Source organism: Schistocerca serialis, chromosome 9 (assembly GCF_023864345.2).
Source record: "Schistocerca serialis cubense isolate TAMUIC-IGC-003099 chromosome 9, iqSchSeri2.2, whole genome shotgun sequence".
Lineage (NCBI taxonomy): Eukaryota > Metazoa > Arthropoda > Insecta > Orthoptera > Acrididae > Schistocerca > Schistocerca serialis.
Window position 1 is genome coordinate 494,476,986 of NC_064646.1, and position 14,871 is coordinate 494,491,856.

Below are 14,871 nucleotides of genomic sequence, written 5' to 3' on the forward strand. Positions count from 1 at the left end.
TCTCCCTCCAATATATCTTATGCTCTCATAACCCCCCTGGCCTCAACCTTCATTGGTCACCGACTGTCACCCACTTATTATCCCCCTCCATGTTCCCACTCCAGTACAACACAGCCTTCTATTCCACCAAAACACCCACAGTCTTTTTAATTCTCTTCTTTTCTGTCCCCCCCCCCCCCCCCCCCAACCCCTCAATCTCCATTTACCTTCCCAACTGCACCTAACTGTCCTACTCTCTCCCTACCTTATCCCTGTATGCTCCCATTTCTTTCCAAGCACACACTTTACCACTACACCAATAGGACCAACAATCATCTATAGGTTTTGATCACTGAGTTTGTAAGTATGAAAATAAGTGACATATATGGCCCTATCTTTTGACTGTATTTACCTGGATCATTTACACCACCAAGGGACTGCACTCCTTAGTACTCAACATAAATTTCAACTTTATACCTCTACGATTACCTGAGAAAAAGGTGTCTTAACAATCAGTCAGACAGACAGACGACAAAGTGATGCTACAAGGGTTCCATTTTTACTAATTGAGGTATGGAAAAAAAAGTAACAATAACAAAAGCATTTTGTTTTTGTTGCAGTCTTCTACGTGCAAGATGTATCCGTCTCAACAGCATCTTTCTAAAGTATGTTACAAACAACTGAAGTATAACCTTGTTCAAAATGGTAGGGCCTTCTCTGTACCAGGCTTCAAAGCTTTTCTTTTCTTTTCTTTTCTTTTTAAAAAAGAGCCACACACTATTCTTAAAAAACAGCAGAACTTTAATAAATAAATAAACGTCTACACAAACAGATATATATCAGTGTTTATAAACACTCCTTCAAGCATTACACTACAAGAGAATGTGCTCTGGGTATTTCTATAGATTTGTCAAATGTATTCACATAAAAACTAGCTCAAAAAGGTATTTGGAGGTCTTCTACCGGTCACTGTAATATTAAATAATGATGACATCAAAGAAAGACTCAGTAGAATGCCCCTTGTAATTTATCACCATACAACTGATATGACATCCCACAGTGAATTTCTGGAATTACTAAGTGTAACTTTGCGCACACTTTTTCGAAAATAAGAACTAAATTAGAAATGTAACTAAGAATATATTCAACATAAACAGCTCCTGCAGAATATGATGACTGATACAGTAAAATTTATTGTAAAAATCACAATATCACAATTCGTGATATTTTCCAGTTTCCAAATGTTATACGAAGTGTTCCATGAACAGATTCCTGATAGTCTTAGTAGAATAACCATTTTGTAACAAATTACCATTACCTATGAATGAATAAATGTTATTATTCTACTTTTGTACAACAATTCTTTAGTACACACCTTCCTCATAATTATTTGGAAGTTTTTGCCAATTCTGTAATCACCTGATTACAATCAGAGGGCCTCCTCAGTTTGTCTGGCAAACAAATTTTGGGCACTACCTGCAGGTGATGAAGTCCCTGAGCTAGATGAAGTCACCTGCCCTGTTCCAGAGGAATCATCTTGGCCTGCAAGGTCTGGGCATTCACAGTGGGTGGGATTACTGGTAGTTGGGAGCTCCAATGTTAGGCATGTAATGGGGCCCCTTAGGGGTATGGCTGCAAAAGAAGGGTAAGGAATTCAGTGTGCAATCTGTGTGCATACTGGGAGAAGTTATTCCAGAAGTGTAATAGGAGCTTCCAGATGCCATGAAGAGAACAAGATGCAGGTGGCTGTGGCTGGTGCCTCATGTCGGTACTAAAAATGTGTGTTGCTTTGGATCAGAAGAGATTCTCTCTGGTTTCAGCTGCACAGCTGAAGTAATACCTACTGCCAGCCTTGCTTGCAAGATGAAGGCACAGCTCACTACCTGTAGCACTGTCGCACCTGTGTTGGAAAATAACCAGAGCTCCAAGTGCTAATAGAAAGCACTGAATCATTAAGGTATGGAAAGCTCACTACAGCTGGAAAAAATTCAGCCGAAATTTTTACAAGGACCTAACCCTGTTCTGAGAGGACAGATTAAATGCAGTTGGTGGTGGGGTGTTTATTGTTGTCAGAAGTAGTTTACGTTGTAGTGAAATTGAAGTAGATAGTCCCTCCCTGTGTGTTAGTATGGGTAGGGATTATAACTGGAACAAATTAATAATTGGTTCCTTTTACTGTTCCCTTACTCAGATGATACAGTTGCTTAACAGTTCAAAGAAAATTTGAGTGTCATTTCAAATTGGTACCCCACACATACAATTACAATTGGTGCGACTTCAATCTACCCTCAATATATTGGCAAAAATACATGTTTAAAGTAGTGGTAGGCAAGAAACGTCATTGAAAATCATACTAAATGCTTTCTCAGAAAATTATTTTGAACGAGTAGTTCAGGAGCCCACTTGAAGTATAAATGGTCGCAAAAATATACTTGGCATCTAAGCAACAAATAATCCTAACCAAACAGGGAGCACATGACAAATACAAGGATTAGTGGTTGTAACTAGACTGGATACCATCTAACATCCAAACCCACCAAAAATAAACATAAATACATCTATTTAAAAGAGCAGATAAACATTCACTTGAGACATTCCTAAGAGACAATCTCCATTTCTTACAATCTATGTGAGCATATGCTAGATGTGGATTAAAATTAAAGAAATAATGTCAGTGCTCTAGAAACTGGCAAAGTTTTATGGAGGCTCAAAATTTTGTGTGAACTACTATAATGCAAAATGCTTTTAATAGTTTCCATAGCAAAACTGTCTCGAAATCTGGCAGACAACCCAAAGAGGTTCTGGTTGCATGTAAAATACACCAGTGGCAAGACACTATCAATACCTTCACTGCACAATAATAATGGTGATGTTATTGATGACAGTGCCACTAAAGCAGAGTTACAAAACATGGTTTTCTGAAATTCCTTCACAAAAGAAGGAGAAGTAAACATTTGAGGACTCAAATTGAGAGCTGCCAGTATGAGTAACTTAGAAGTAGATATCCTCAGTGTAGCAAAGCATCTCAAAACACTTCAGAAAGGCAAGGCCTCCAGTCCAGATTGTATGCCAGCCAGACTCCTTTCAGAGCATGTTGAAACAATAGCTCCATTCTTAGCAAACCTCCACAGCTGCTTGCTTGTAGAAAGATTCATTCATGATGTCTGGGAATTCGCACAAGTCACACTGATACCTAAGAAAGGAAATAAGAGTAATCTGCTGAATTACAGACCCGTATCACTAATGTCAATTTGCAATAAGAATGTGCTTGAACATTATAAATCACTTCAAAGAAAATGATTTATTCACAAATAGCCACCATGGATTCAGAAAATATCTTTCTTGTGAAACACAACTAGCTCTTTATTCTCATGAAGTAGTGAATGCTATCGAAAGGGGACATCAAACTGATTCCATAGCTTTAGATTTCCAGAAGGCTTTTAACACCATACCTCACAAGCAGCTTCTAAATAAATTGCGTCCCTATGGAGTGTCATCTCAATTGTGTGACTGGATTCCTAATTTCCTGTCAGAAAAGTCATAGTTCATAATAAATAACAGACAGTCATCGAGTAAAACAAAATAATATTTGGGTTAGACAGAGTAGCAATCAGTTGTAGAATTAAGTTGCTTTAATATGAAATTTATAGTCACAACGCAGATCAGATTTCGACCTGTGTCAGGTCATTATCAATGTGGTGCGGAATTGTAGCAGTTGTTCGTGCTCAAGTGAATGCTTATACAGTTCAACCATTACTCAATAATATTTGATGTTCCCCAAGACAGTGTTATGTCATTTTCGATCTTGTAAAGTCATCAGATGATCAAAACAAACAGTAAAATGGTGCAAAAAGTGGCAGTCGACTTTAAGTAATGAAAAGTATGAAGTCGTCTACATGAGCACTGAAAGAACCCTCAAAATTTCAGTTATCTGATAAATCACATAAATCTAAAAGCTGTAAATCAAGCAAATATTTAGGGATTGCAATTAAGAATAACTCAAATTGGAAAAATCACACAAATAATGTTGTGGGGAAAGCAAACCAAAGGCTGCGATTTATTGGCAGAACACTTAGAAAATGTAACAGCTCCACTAAAGAGACTGCTCACACTATGCTTGTCTGCCCTCATCTGGAGTATCGCTGAGTGGTGTATGATCCACATCAGACAGAACTGATGGAGGACATCAAAAAAGTTCAAAGAGGGGTGGCTCTTTTTGTATTATTGTGAAATAAGGGAGAGAGTGCCATGGATATGATGCACTAATGAGGTGGCCATCAGTAAAACTCCGGTCTGGGGCGCAATCCATTTGGCCGCATTTTCAAATATATGCACTGCCAGTTACACTGCCACATTCCCTGCAGCTACCGCTGATTACACTGCTACCAATGAGATGCAAGAATCCTTGCTCCGGAGCTCCAGTGGTGGGTGTACTTAAGTGTAGCCTTGGCTGCCAGAGACTGTAGTCATGGTGTGTGAGTTGTGCTTGTGTGAGAGTGTGTGTGTATGTTGTCTAATTCTGATGAAAACCTGTTTGGCCCAGTCTTTTCATTGCATCTATCTGCGACTCAGCATCTTCGCTATATGGTGAGCAGCAATGATCCTTTTCATAATGCAGTCATTAAGTTCTAACATCCATACACTGAGCCCTATTTTGCATGTTTGCCAGTTGAATAACATTTACAGACTTTCATAGTGGCCAGAGCTCAACATCTTCTGAACAGACATCGTATTGAAGAGTGACGTATTTATACATTCAATTCTACTGTTAGCAACTGACACTGCTTACACAGGAACAATGTTATGCATTATTTTTACTATTTTATTTAGATGTACAATAAATTAATTTCTGAATTTCCTCTTCATGAAAAGCATCTGTTCCTTTCCCCTGTTTTCACCAAAGAACCACACAGCATGCAGGGAAGACAACAAAAACAAAGACTTCTTGCTGCAGCAGGACTTTTCACGAAATTTCATCAACTTTCTCCTGAAAGTGTGAAAATATTTTGTTGGTGCACATCTACATAGGGACAAATGAACATGGAAAGATCTGTGTGTTTATTTTTCTTGCACGCTGTTTGAGAGTGGAACTATAGAGAAGTAGCATAAAGATGCTTCGATGAACCCTCTGCCAGGCAATTTATTGTGAATTGTGGAGTAAAGATGTAGATGTAGATGTAGATGTAGATGTAGGTGCAGACCAATATTATTGAGAGCCTAGTAGTGGACTGTATTAATTTGTCTGAGAAATTATAAGATTGATGTAGTATGCATATAAATAAGAATATTACAGCTTTTTAGTGTGATAGGAAATGCTATTTACCCAATAGGAGTTTTACTTATTTTGTGAGTGAATGTGAGATCAGTTCTAATTGCACTAGGTTTCTACATATTAATAATTCAGTGTTCTGTTTGTTTTCTTATATGAAGTACTTAAAACAATATCCTAATCTGCTTTTAACAGTAACCATTAAAAGTGGCAGCAGAAAAATTGTGATGCCATAGGCCTATTTATTAACCACATCACTTGAAGTTTGATATCTTTTCATTATTAATAATATTATAAAAACCACATGAAAATTCACTATTTTCAGAAGAAAAACTAAAAAAACTAACTGTTTAAAACAATAGAAAATCAAGGTAATGGCTCTTTCACTGTAATAATGCTCACCTGGACCTCATGCAGCAGATCTGTTCCAAATGGATCATGAGCCTGGGCTTTCCCCCAGCCAATCACTGTACACTTTGAGCCAACAGCAGGAAGGATTTGCCCCTGTTCAGGAAGACAGGCTAACCCTTGGTAGCGACTGGGCCTTATGGCAAAGGGCAATCGGAGCAGTGCGAGGTCACTGTCCACTGTTTCATCATCGTAGGATGGGTGTGAGATCGCTGCCTCCACCTGCAACACACGTTTAAATGAGGAAAATTAATACGACAAGTAGCTTAAGACAATGAAGGAAAAACAAGATTAACAATGGCGGAAGAAATTACTAATGAAAATTTAAAAGCTGATAGTAAGAAATAAGGATCTGTCAAATACTAACTATATGAGAGCAACAAGAAAGTTTCTTATAATATTATGAAAATGATAGTGGCTACTCACCATACTGCGGAGTTGCTGGGTCGCAGACAGGCACAACAAAAAGACTGTCACAAAATGAGCTTTTGGCCAACAAGGCCTTTGTCAAAACTGGACACCACACACACACACACACACACACACACACACACACACACACACACACACACACACACACAAGCACACATGCCCACACGCGCACGCACACGCAAAATCACAGTCTCCGGTAGCTGAAGCCAGGTGGATTTTCCTTTGTTTCAGAAAGTTTCTTAGTGTAGTACAACCTTAAAGGCTACACCCTTGGGGAAAATAAAAATCAAGGTTCCACAGACTGCATATTTGTGCCTCTTTTGTTTGTATTAATTTGTGCTGGTACTTTCGCATGAGATTGATAAATTCATATACAGCTAGGAAATTGCAGATGGGACAAATAATGATCATTCATTACAGTTATAAAGGCCCTTCCTTTCATATTTTGTTTTTCTTTCAACTTCTAGGTGAGCTTCTTGGTAATAGATCCATGTTTTTTGTTAGATTCTCCATTTGGATGATGCTGATTCCACAACTGTTGTTCAATTAACGAAAAGCCGCTCCAGCAGATTAATTAAAATGTCCACACAACCAGTTTTGGCCTTTGCATTAGACCATTATCAAGTGTATCTGAAACTGCCAAGTGTTAATACATACAAGATCCATGTTTTATATGTGTGCTAAGATTTCTGAAACCTGAGTTGCATATTTATTTCTTGATTTTGTGCAAGAATAAAATTTATCTCAATAAAATATAATTTTTGTTGAGTTGGTGCTTGTTACACCGTAACATACACTGATAAGTCAAATCATTACAACCATTGCTCAGGCAAGACTGAATGAAACCTGGCGCAGATGTGGGCATGTGATGCAGTAAAATGGAGCAGAGGTTATTGGAGGAAAAATTTAGCAATGATAAAAACCACAAATGGAGAAATCCACTAATATAAGCAACGTTAATAATGATCAGATTGTTATGGCCCACCATCTAGAAATGAGGACCTTTGAAACAGCAAAGCTGGTCACCTGTTTGTGTGCTACTAAGCATTTATGAAAAGTGACTGAAGGATGGTAATGTACAAGTAGGTGCCACATTGTCAAACATCTACACCTCATCACAGAACATTCAGTTGGAGGCTCATGTGTTCTATAAAGCAGGATAAGGGGTGATCTCTGGCAAATATGATAACATAGTACAATGACAGCAGTACAAGTATTTTGGAGAACACCGTTTAGTGCACACTGTCGAATGTGGGGCTCTGCAGCAGACGACCCCTACCTGTTCCCGTACAGACCCAACTATGTCCTCAATTATGATTGCAATGGGCTCGACATCTTTTAGTACGGAACACAGATCAAGGGAATTGCATTTCCCAGTCAGATGAATCGCACTTCTCACTAAAGCAGGTCAACAGTCACGTCCGAGTAGGTTGTCGTCCAGATCAGCGACTGCCCAAAGCATTCGCCATACCACAGATGCAGGCCAGTGGGGGCAGTATTGTGTTGCATGACACATTCGCTCAGTTTTCTGTTGGCCGTATCGTGGTCACTGAAGACACACTGATAGCTGTGGGCTACACAAGTACTACGGATTATTTGTGTGCCTTCATACTTGATGGTTTCCCCAGTGGTGATGGCTTTTTCCAGTGGGATAACTTCCCGTGTCACAAGGCCGCAATTGTGCTACTGTGATTTGAGAAGCTTGATAGTGAACTCACATTAATGTCTAAGCCACCAAATTCACCTGATATGAACCTGATGGAACACATTTGGGACATTATGGGATGCCAGCTTTGTGTAGATAAACGGCTGGTCCATAATATATCAGAATTGTGTGACCTGGGCACAGATTTCTAGTGATGCACATTTCTGGAAACTTACAAAAGACTTATCAAATCCCCAATGTGCAGAATCACTGCTGTACGACATTCCAAAGATGGAGCAATGCATTGGTAAGCAGGTGCTCATAATGTTTTAACTCACCTGTGATTGCATGAGTCGACTGCCAACTTTATCTCTAGAACAGTTTTGTTCACATGGGTTTATAAAGTAGTCATGTGTGACCCATCCAAACAGATAAAATTAAATACTGTGCCTTTATGAATGTTTATTATTAAAGAAAAATGATCCAACACTGCAGAAAGTTTGTAACGAATCAGTTACTTCATTTTCAACAGCAAAAAAAAAAAAAAAAGTACGGTACTGCAGCTGCTGTTGATGGTGGCCCATGTTACAAAACAGCAAGAACAAATAAAAGAAACAAGAATCTGTCAGTATTTTATTCAGAAATCAGTGATTAAAGGTACATAGAGTACCCAACAGCTTGGCCATTTCAGAAGACAATGGTTTGTATATTTTGGATGGAGCACTATGAGAAAGCTTTCTGGCAGATAGGTGTCACATTTATTGAAAGATGACCAAAAAACTCACAAAATGGATTTGTTGGCAATATTTCCATATTTAAAAATGAATTTCTCTATTAATTTACAGCTATGGATGAGAGAGACATGACCACTTCACAGTAGAAACAAAGTGGCTGCAAAGCAGCTATGGATGAGACAGGCTTGACCACTTCCTGGGAGAAACAAAATGGTATCAAAGCAGCAGAGTTCAATTTCATCAAGTGGAATGGTTGTGGTTTGTGGCCATTGTTTTCAGAGATGCGAAAGCAATTTTTCAAAATGGGGACATTGTGAAGACAAAATAATAACTGAGAGAAATCTGAGCCCAGTCGTCAAAAGAAGGCATGACAAGAAAAGTAGCAAAAATTCAGTATCACTGGGACACACATGCCAAAGAGTTTCAGAATGTATTCTGAGCTCAAACATAATAAAGTATCTCTACAGAATAACTTTTTCCAAGGGAACCAGCATAAATTCCAAAAAGTTCAGTCATGTAAAACCAAAAGTGTGCTTTTCTCACAAAATATTCTTATGGCCATACAACATACAACATACAAAACAGACACACACACACACACACACACACACACACACACACACACACATACACACTGTCACTGTTGTCTCTGGGCACCAAGACCGGAGTGGCTGCATCTGAGGGAATTAGCAGTCTTTGCTGGGGTAGCCAAGACAGTGGGCTATTTGGTGCAGAATCAGGATACTGTGCTTGAGGACCACAGCACTACACACACCTTCTGTCCAATCAATATACCTGTGTAGTCCTTCCTCTTCTGTACTTCTCCCCTCTCCCCCTGCCCCCTAGTCTGAGTGCAGCTTCCTTATGCTACACCAAGTGGCCCACTATGTTTTCACCACCAGGTCCCTGCATCCTCCCACAGACAACACTAGCATCTTCCATTACACCTACCCTGCATATCTCCCCACCCTCCACTTCTTCTGTCCCCCACCCATTATCCACCCCATCGAAGATCACTGCTCACCTCCAGCAAAGATCACTGTTCACCTCAGGTACAGTTCCGCAGTCGAGCCTCAATACACAGAGACACTTACAAACCTCAATGGTGCACATAAAGTATTAGGGACAGAAAACTTGCTGAAATCAGATGCCAATAGCAATGAAATGCTAAACTCAAACTGGAATGCATGTAGGAAAGATAGGTTTAACACTGGTAGTGGAAGCACGTTTACAGCAATAAAAAAATATGATAATATCTAATGAGATTAATAAAGATTCAGAATGTGAAATAATCTGTGCAAAGATAAGTGTTAAAACTAGTCATCAGATGCATTTATATATTTCCTACCTCAGCAGCAGTAGGGGCAAAACTTGCAGAATATTTTGTGTAATTTCCTGATGATGTTACAGCTTCAGGTGCATTTATAGATTTCCTACCTCAGTAGCAGTAGTTGCGAAACTTGCAGAATATTTTGTGTAATTTCCTGATGATGGTACAGTTTCAGGTGGTGATTTCAACTTAGCAGCTAAAGATTGGAAGACTCACGTGATTAGGATGGGTAGTATGGACTGTGAATCCTGTGACAGTGTTCTAAATGCCTTATCCAAAACTTACTTTGAGCAGTTAACTTGAGAACCGTAACACCTTAGACCTGCAGGTGACAAACAGACCTGAACTTTTCAACTCACAAGGAAGACATATAGCAATCAGATATTTGTAATTTTTATATTCATAGTATATGTAGTTGTGAACTCTAATATCAGATGACCATAGCAGTTCATTGATAACACTAAAAACTTTTTGAGAAAATTGTCTTTGAAGTTTTCCACTTTAATTCACTAAAGCTAGGACTAATCTTTTGGCAGACCACCTGACTCTGTGGTAAGTCTCCTGTGACCTGGGGTAACTTTTACAAACTTGACTCCTTTTCCTAACCTCATCAGTCCTTTTCCTTCACCCCTCTTCCTTCCCTTTCAGATTTTCTGCCAGAAGAAGGAGCCAATGGCTCCAAAACCTTGCAAACTGCAATACCTTTTATACGTGTGTTCTTCTGCCACTGCTTGGTGAATAGATTTTTTATTTATCCAATTGGGCAGTCTGATCTTTGCGGAGAAGTCTCATGTGTGAGGAGTGACACTTGAATCTGGGGCTAGGATTCCATTTATTTTTTAATGCAAAATGTATATGAATGGAAGTGTTTGTGGCCAATTTGTCAGCAAGCAGGACACATAAGGGAACAGAAATAGGAGGAACAGAACTGCACTGACAACGTTTATCATGCCAGCAAATCCTCAAAGTGATGACCATTTCAGTTTAAGCGCAACTGTGCCTCTCTTGTACAGATCTTTTTATGGGTCAAAGCATTTCTGTTGTTACTGATCTGCAGATTTCTGAGATGAATTACTTGAGGTGGTTGAGGTTTTCTGGCACTTGAGTGTAAACTATTTGTTTTGAATGACCCCACAGGAAGATATCTAATGGAGTTCAATATGGTATCTGGCAGACCAAGCAACAGGTCGTCCTCTTCTTATTCATTTTCCCAGAAGTTGCCTATTCAGATAGTTACAAACAGGTAAAGTCAAATCAGTGGAGCTTCACCCTGTTGAAACTACATCGTTAAATAATCTTGCAATGGCGCATCCTCCAGCAGCAGTGAGAGCCCCTGACACAGAAAGTGCGGGCAGTGTGTGCCCATCAAATGGCCCCAAAGAAATTTGGGCCAGTGAGGAGATCATCCAAGATTCCGCACAAAATATTCACTCCCCATCATGTTCAGTCTGTTGCACCCCATGAGTACTCCAACAGCGCATGTTTTGGCAACTGATGGTTCCACTATTTTGGATTTGTGATTCATCTGAGAATGAGATGTGTGATGCATCGTTTTTCAGATTTTCTAACAGCCACTGACAGAAATTCATTTTAGCTCTGAAACCCTACCCCTGGAGCTATTGGTCCAGCTGTAGGTAGTATGGGCAATATTTATGTGAATACAGTATTTGCTATACGGATGACTGGTCGGTATTCGAATGTTGTGCAAGTGCCCTTGTACTTGTGGGTGGACTAGCGTGAGCTGTATCTAGGATGGCCTCTTCATTTTCAGCTGATCTTATAGTCATCTCTCAGACAGGCAGTACTTTTTGAATCTCACCTGTTGTCCTTAAACATATTGCAAGACTGTGGAATGCCTTTGTAGACAGGTGTCACCTGTCTGGATACCATTCCTGAGCATGTCAGTATACCCTGTGAGAAGAATATCACAACAGGGAGCAAAGACTACATTCAGGCAGTATACCAGTGCAGTGTGCACAGAGCACAATATAAATAACAGTGTCATTTTCCTGTCTGAATGTGGTAAAACATGGCATGTGCTTATGGATTAATGTATCATATTAGTGCAAAAATATTTGAACGATGATGGATTTGAACCATCAATAACATGTTTTGTCAATTGCTCAGCTAATGCCTAAACATATGTCCCAAGCTACACTGTTGTATTACAGATAGGTCAGAGTACGTACTCCCATCAGTTTGGTGTTTAATGCATTATTTACTTCACTGTTCCCTCATTGTAAATATTAATTTCACTCTTTGTTACACCTGGTCACTAGGCACAACATGTTTGCATAGTTACATGTTAGATCGATAGATGATTTTAATGATACATGATGTGTTCAGAATTATTGGCAAGATGAACTTACTGCTTAGCAAAGTAAGAGTGGCAAGAAACAGATTTCAGATTATTTGATGGGTCAATGTGAAAATTTAATCTCCAGCACTGACACTGCTGAGTATCAATGGACAATGTTGTAGAGCATTGTGTAACAAGCTTCAGACAGGTATGTGCTGAGCAACATTGTCAGGGATGGAAAAGACACTGTGGTTTGACAACTGTGTTAGAAAGCTGCTAAAATAGGAAAGAAAACTTTACTGCAAGTTTAACTTAGCCAAAGCCTCACTGACAAACAAACAAAAATTAAGTCAAAATCAGCACAGGAAGCATTGTGCGTGAAGTGTTCAATGAATTCCAAAAAACAATTCTGTCTACCAATTTGACATAAATTCCTAAGATGTTTTAGACGTATGTTAAATCAGTAAATGGATAAAAGCCATCTGCCCAGACACTCTGTGACCATCATGGAACTGAAAAGGCCAACATACTAAATAACTTTTTCCTAAATTGTTTCACACAGGAAGATCAGATTGTAGTACCTCTTTTAAATAATCACACAAATGACAAAATCACAGGTATTGAATTAAGTGACCACAGGATAGAAAAACAACAGAAGTCTATCAGCAGAGGAAAGGCCACTGGATCTGGTAGGATACAGTTTGACTCTGTGTAGAGTATGCAAAATAACTTCTCCTTTTCTAGCTGCAATATATTGTAGCTCCCTGGAGGAGCAAAGAGTTTCTAATAATTGCAAGAAAGCACAGGTCATTCCTGTTGTCTATTAGGGTTCTCAAATAGATGCATAAAACTATAGGCCTATATCTTTGACATCAATTTGTTGTAGAATTTTGGAATATGTTTTATGCTTGTGTATTATGACATTTCTGGAAGCCGAAAATCTCCTCTGTATGGACAGACATGGGTTCCAAAAACAATGATCATGCAAATACAGCTCCTCTGTTCAACCTCAAGACCGAGAAAGCAGTAGATAAATGTGCCCAGGTAGATGCTGTGTTACTTAGCTTCACTAAAGTTGCACTCTCCTGCCTGACGAAGAAAATAGAGGCTTCAGACATAAAAGAAACTTCAGACACAACTCACAGGGAGTGCTATAGGACTATTTATTTTCACAAAATTGTGGTAAGCTCTGGTGCAGTCACAGTTTGGCATGCTGTGGGTTGCCGATTCAAAATTGACTAGCATTCTGGAACATTTGGTGTTTGTATCAATAACTGCGATCCCCATCCAGGAGATCAGTTCTGTTCTGTCTATATGCTGGTGTTCTTAATAAACATGCTTTTCAGTGCTAAATGTTGTATTTCACTGATGACCCAGCTTTCAGATTTGGACTTGAGTGGGGTTATACTGATATTGTTTAGTGGAGACACCAGGTGGTTCAAAATATCTATATCACCATAGCTGCAGTTACACAGTGTAAAAGCCTTCTCTTACATGGACAGGAACCAGAATACAAGAAGTTCATGGCTCCCACAGTCCATATATTCAGGAGGCCAATGGATTACAAATAAGCATGAATTCAGCAGGTAACCATCAGCGTTCTCCAGACATGCCGGTCAAGGCCCTGATGAAATGGCCAAAAAAGATTCAACTAAGTTACCAAATACAACAGGTGGGTAACATTACATGTTTAGCAAATGTGTATTTCTACTTGGACAATGTAGGGGAGGATGCTACTCTATTTGAACTATGAACAGGATCTGCATGACCGAGGAATATCGGTGAGAAACAGCCGTTCTGCATCGGGTTTCAGATGCTTCCAAAACTGGAGTGAAGAAAAGAGGGACCAAGCAGTCCATGATAAAACATTCTATCAACATTGGGGACCATTCAATAACTAGCCAGCACTCACACAGAGTGTTGCCAGATGAACTATGGATAATAAGAGGTCTGTTCAAAAAATCAATCTCAGCAAATTTGGTTGTGTAATAGGGATGTAAGAAGGTGGATGTTCCTTCTGCAATACTCCTGAGAGACTCTCCAGAAATGTAGCTGCTGTACATGAGTGCTGTCAGCAGTGGTCACAAGAATGTAGAATCACAAGAAGACTGGGCTCTGGACAGACGTTTGACACTACCAAGAGGTGAGGTCATCTCATTTGGCATATCACTTTGGTGAATCGCACTGCATCTGCAGTATCAATCTGAGCAGCATTTGTCACCATAGTGACACAACAAACTGTTTCAAATCAGTTACTCCAGAGGTAACTCTCAGCCAGATGGCTGATTCCACTGACCCCAAACCTCTGCGATTTGCAACTTCACACATTTGCAAGAGCTCATTGGAGGGCAGGGTACAGGTCTGTTATGTTTTCTGATGAAAGCTGATTCTGTCTCGGTACCAGTGATGGTTGCGTGTTGGTAAGAAGGAGGGCAGTTGAGGGCCTGCAACCAATCTTTCTGCGTGGTTGAGACATTGGACCTACACCTGGAGTTATGGTCTAGGGTCCGATTTTGTACGACAGCATGAGCACTCATGGTTGTCAGATTTGTACATCCATCTGATGATTTGACCTTTCGTGCTGCCATTTATGAAGAGCATTCCAGGAGGTGTTTTCCAACAAGCTAACACTTCCCCACATACCACTATTGTAATCCAACATGCCTTCAGATTGTCAATACATTGGCTTGGCCTGCTCGATCACCAGTTCTGTTTTCAGTCAAGCACATATCGGACACCTTCAGACAGTAACTCAGGTGTAATTCACAAATGGCA

The 14,871-nt window shown here is 39.6% G+C and overlaps 1 protein-coding gene across 1 annotated transcript in view; it reads right to left on the reverse strand.

Moving 5' to 3' along the window:
• LOC126418917 (coagulation factor X) overlaps positions 1 to 14,871 on the reverse strand; it is a gene marked incomplete in the record, with an annotated part of 816,895 nt that overhangs the window by 18,594 nt on the left and 783,430 nt on the right. Inside the window, 1 exon segment of the mRNA XM_050085943.1 lies at positions 5,651 to 5,878. Coding sequence (XP_049941900.1) covers positions 5,651 to 5,878 — 228 coding nt within the window.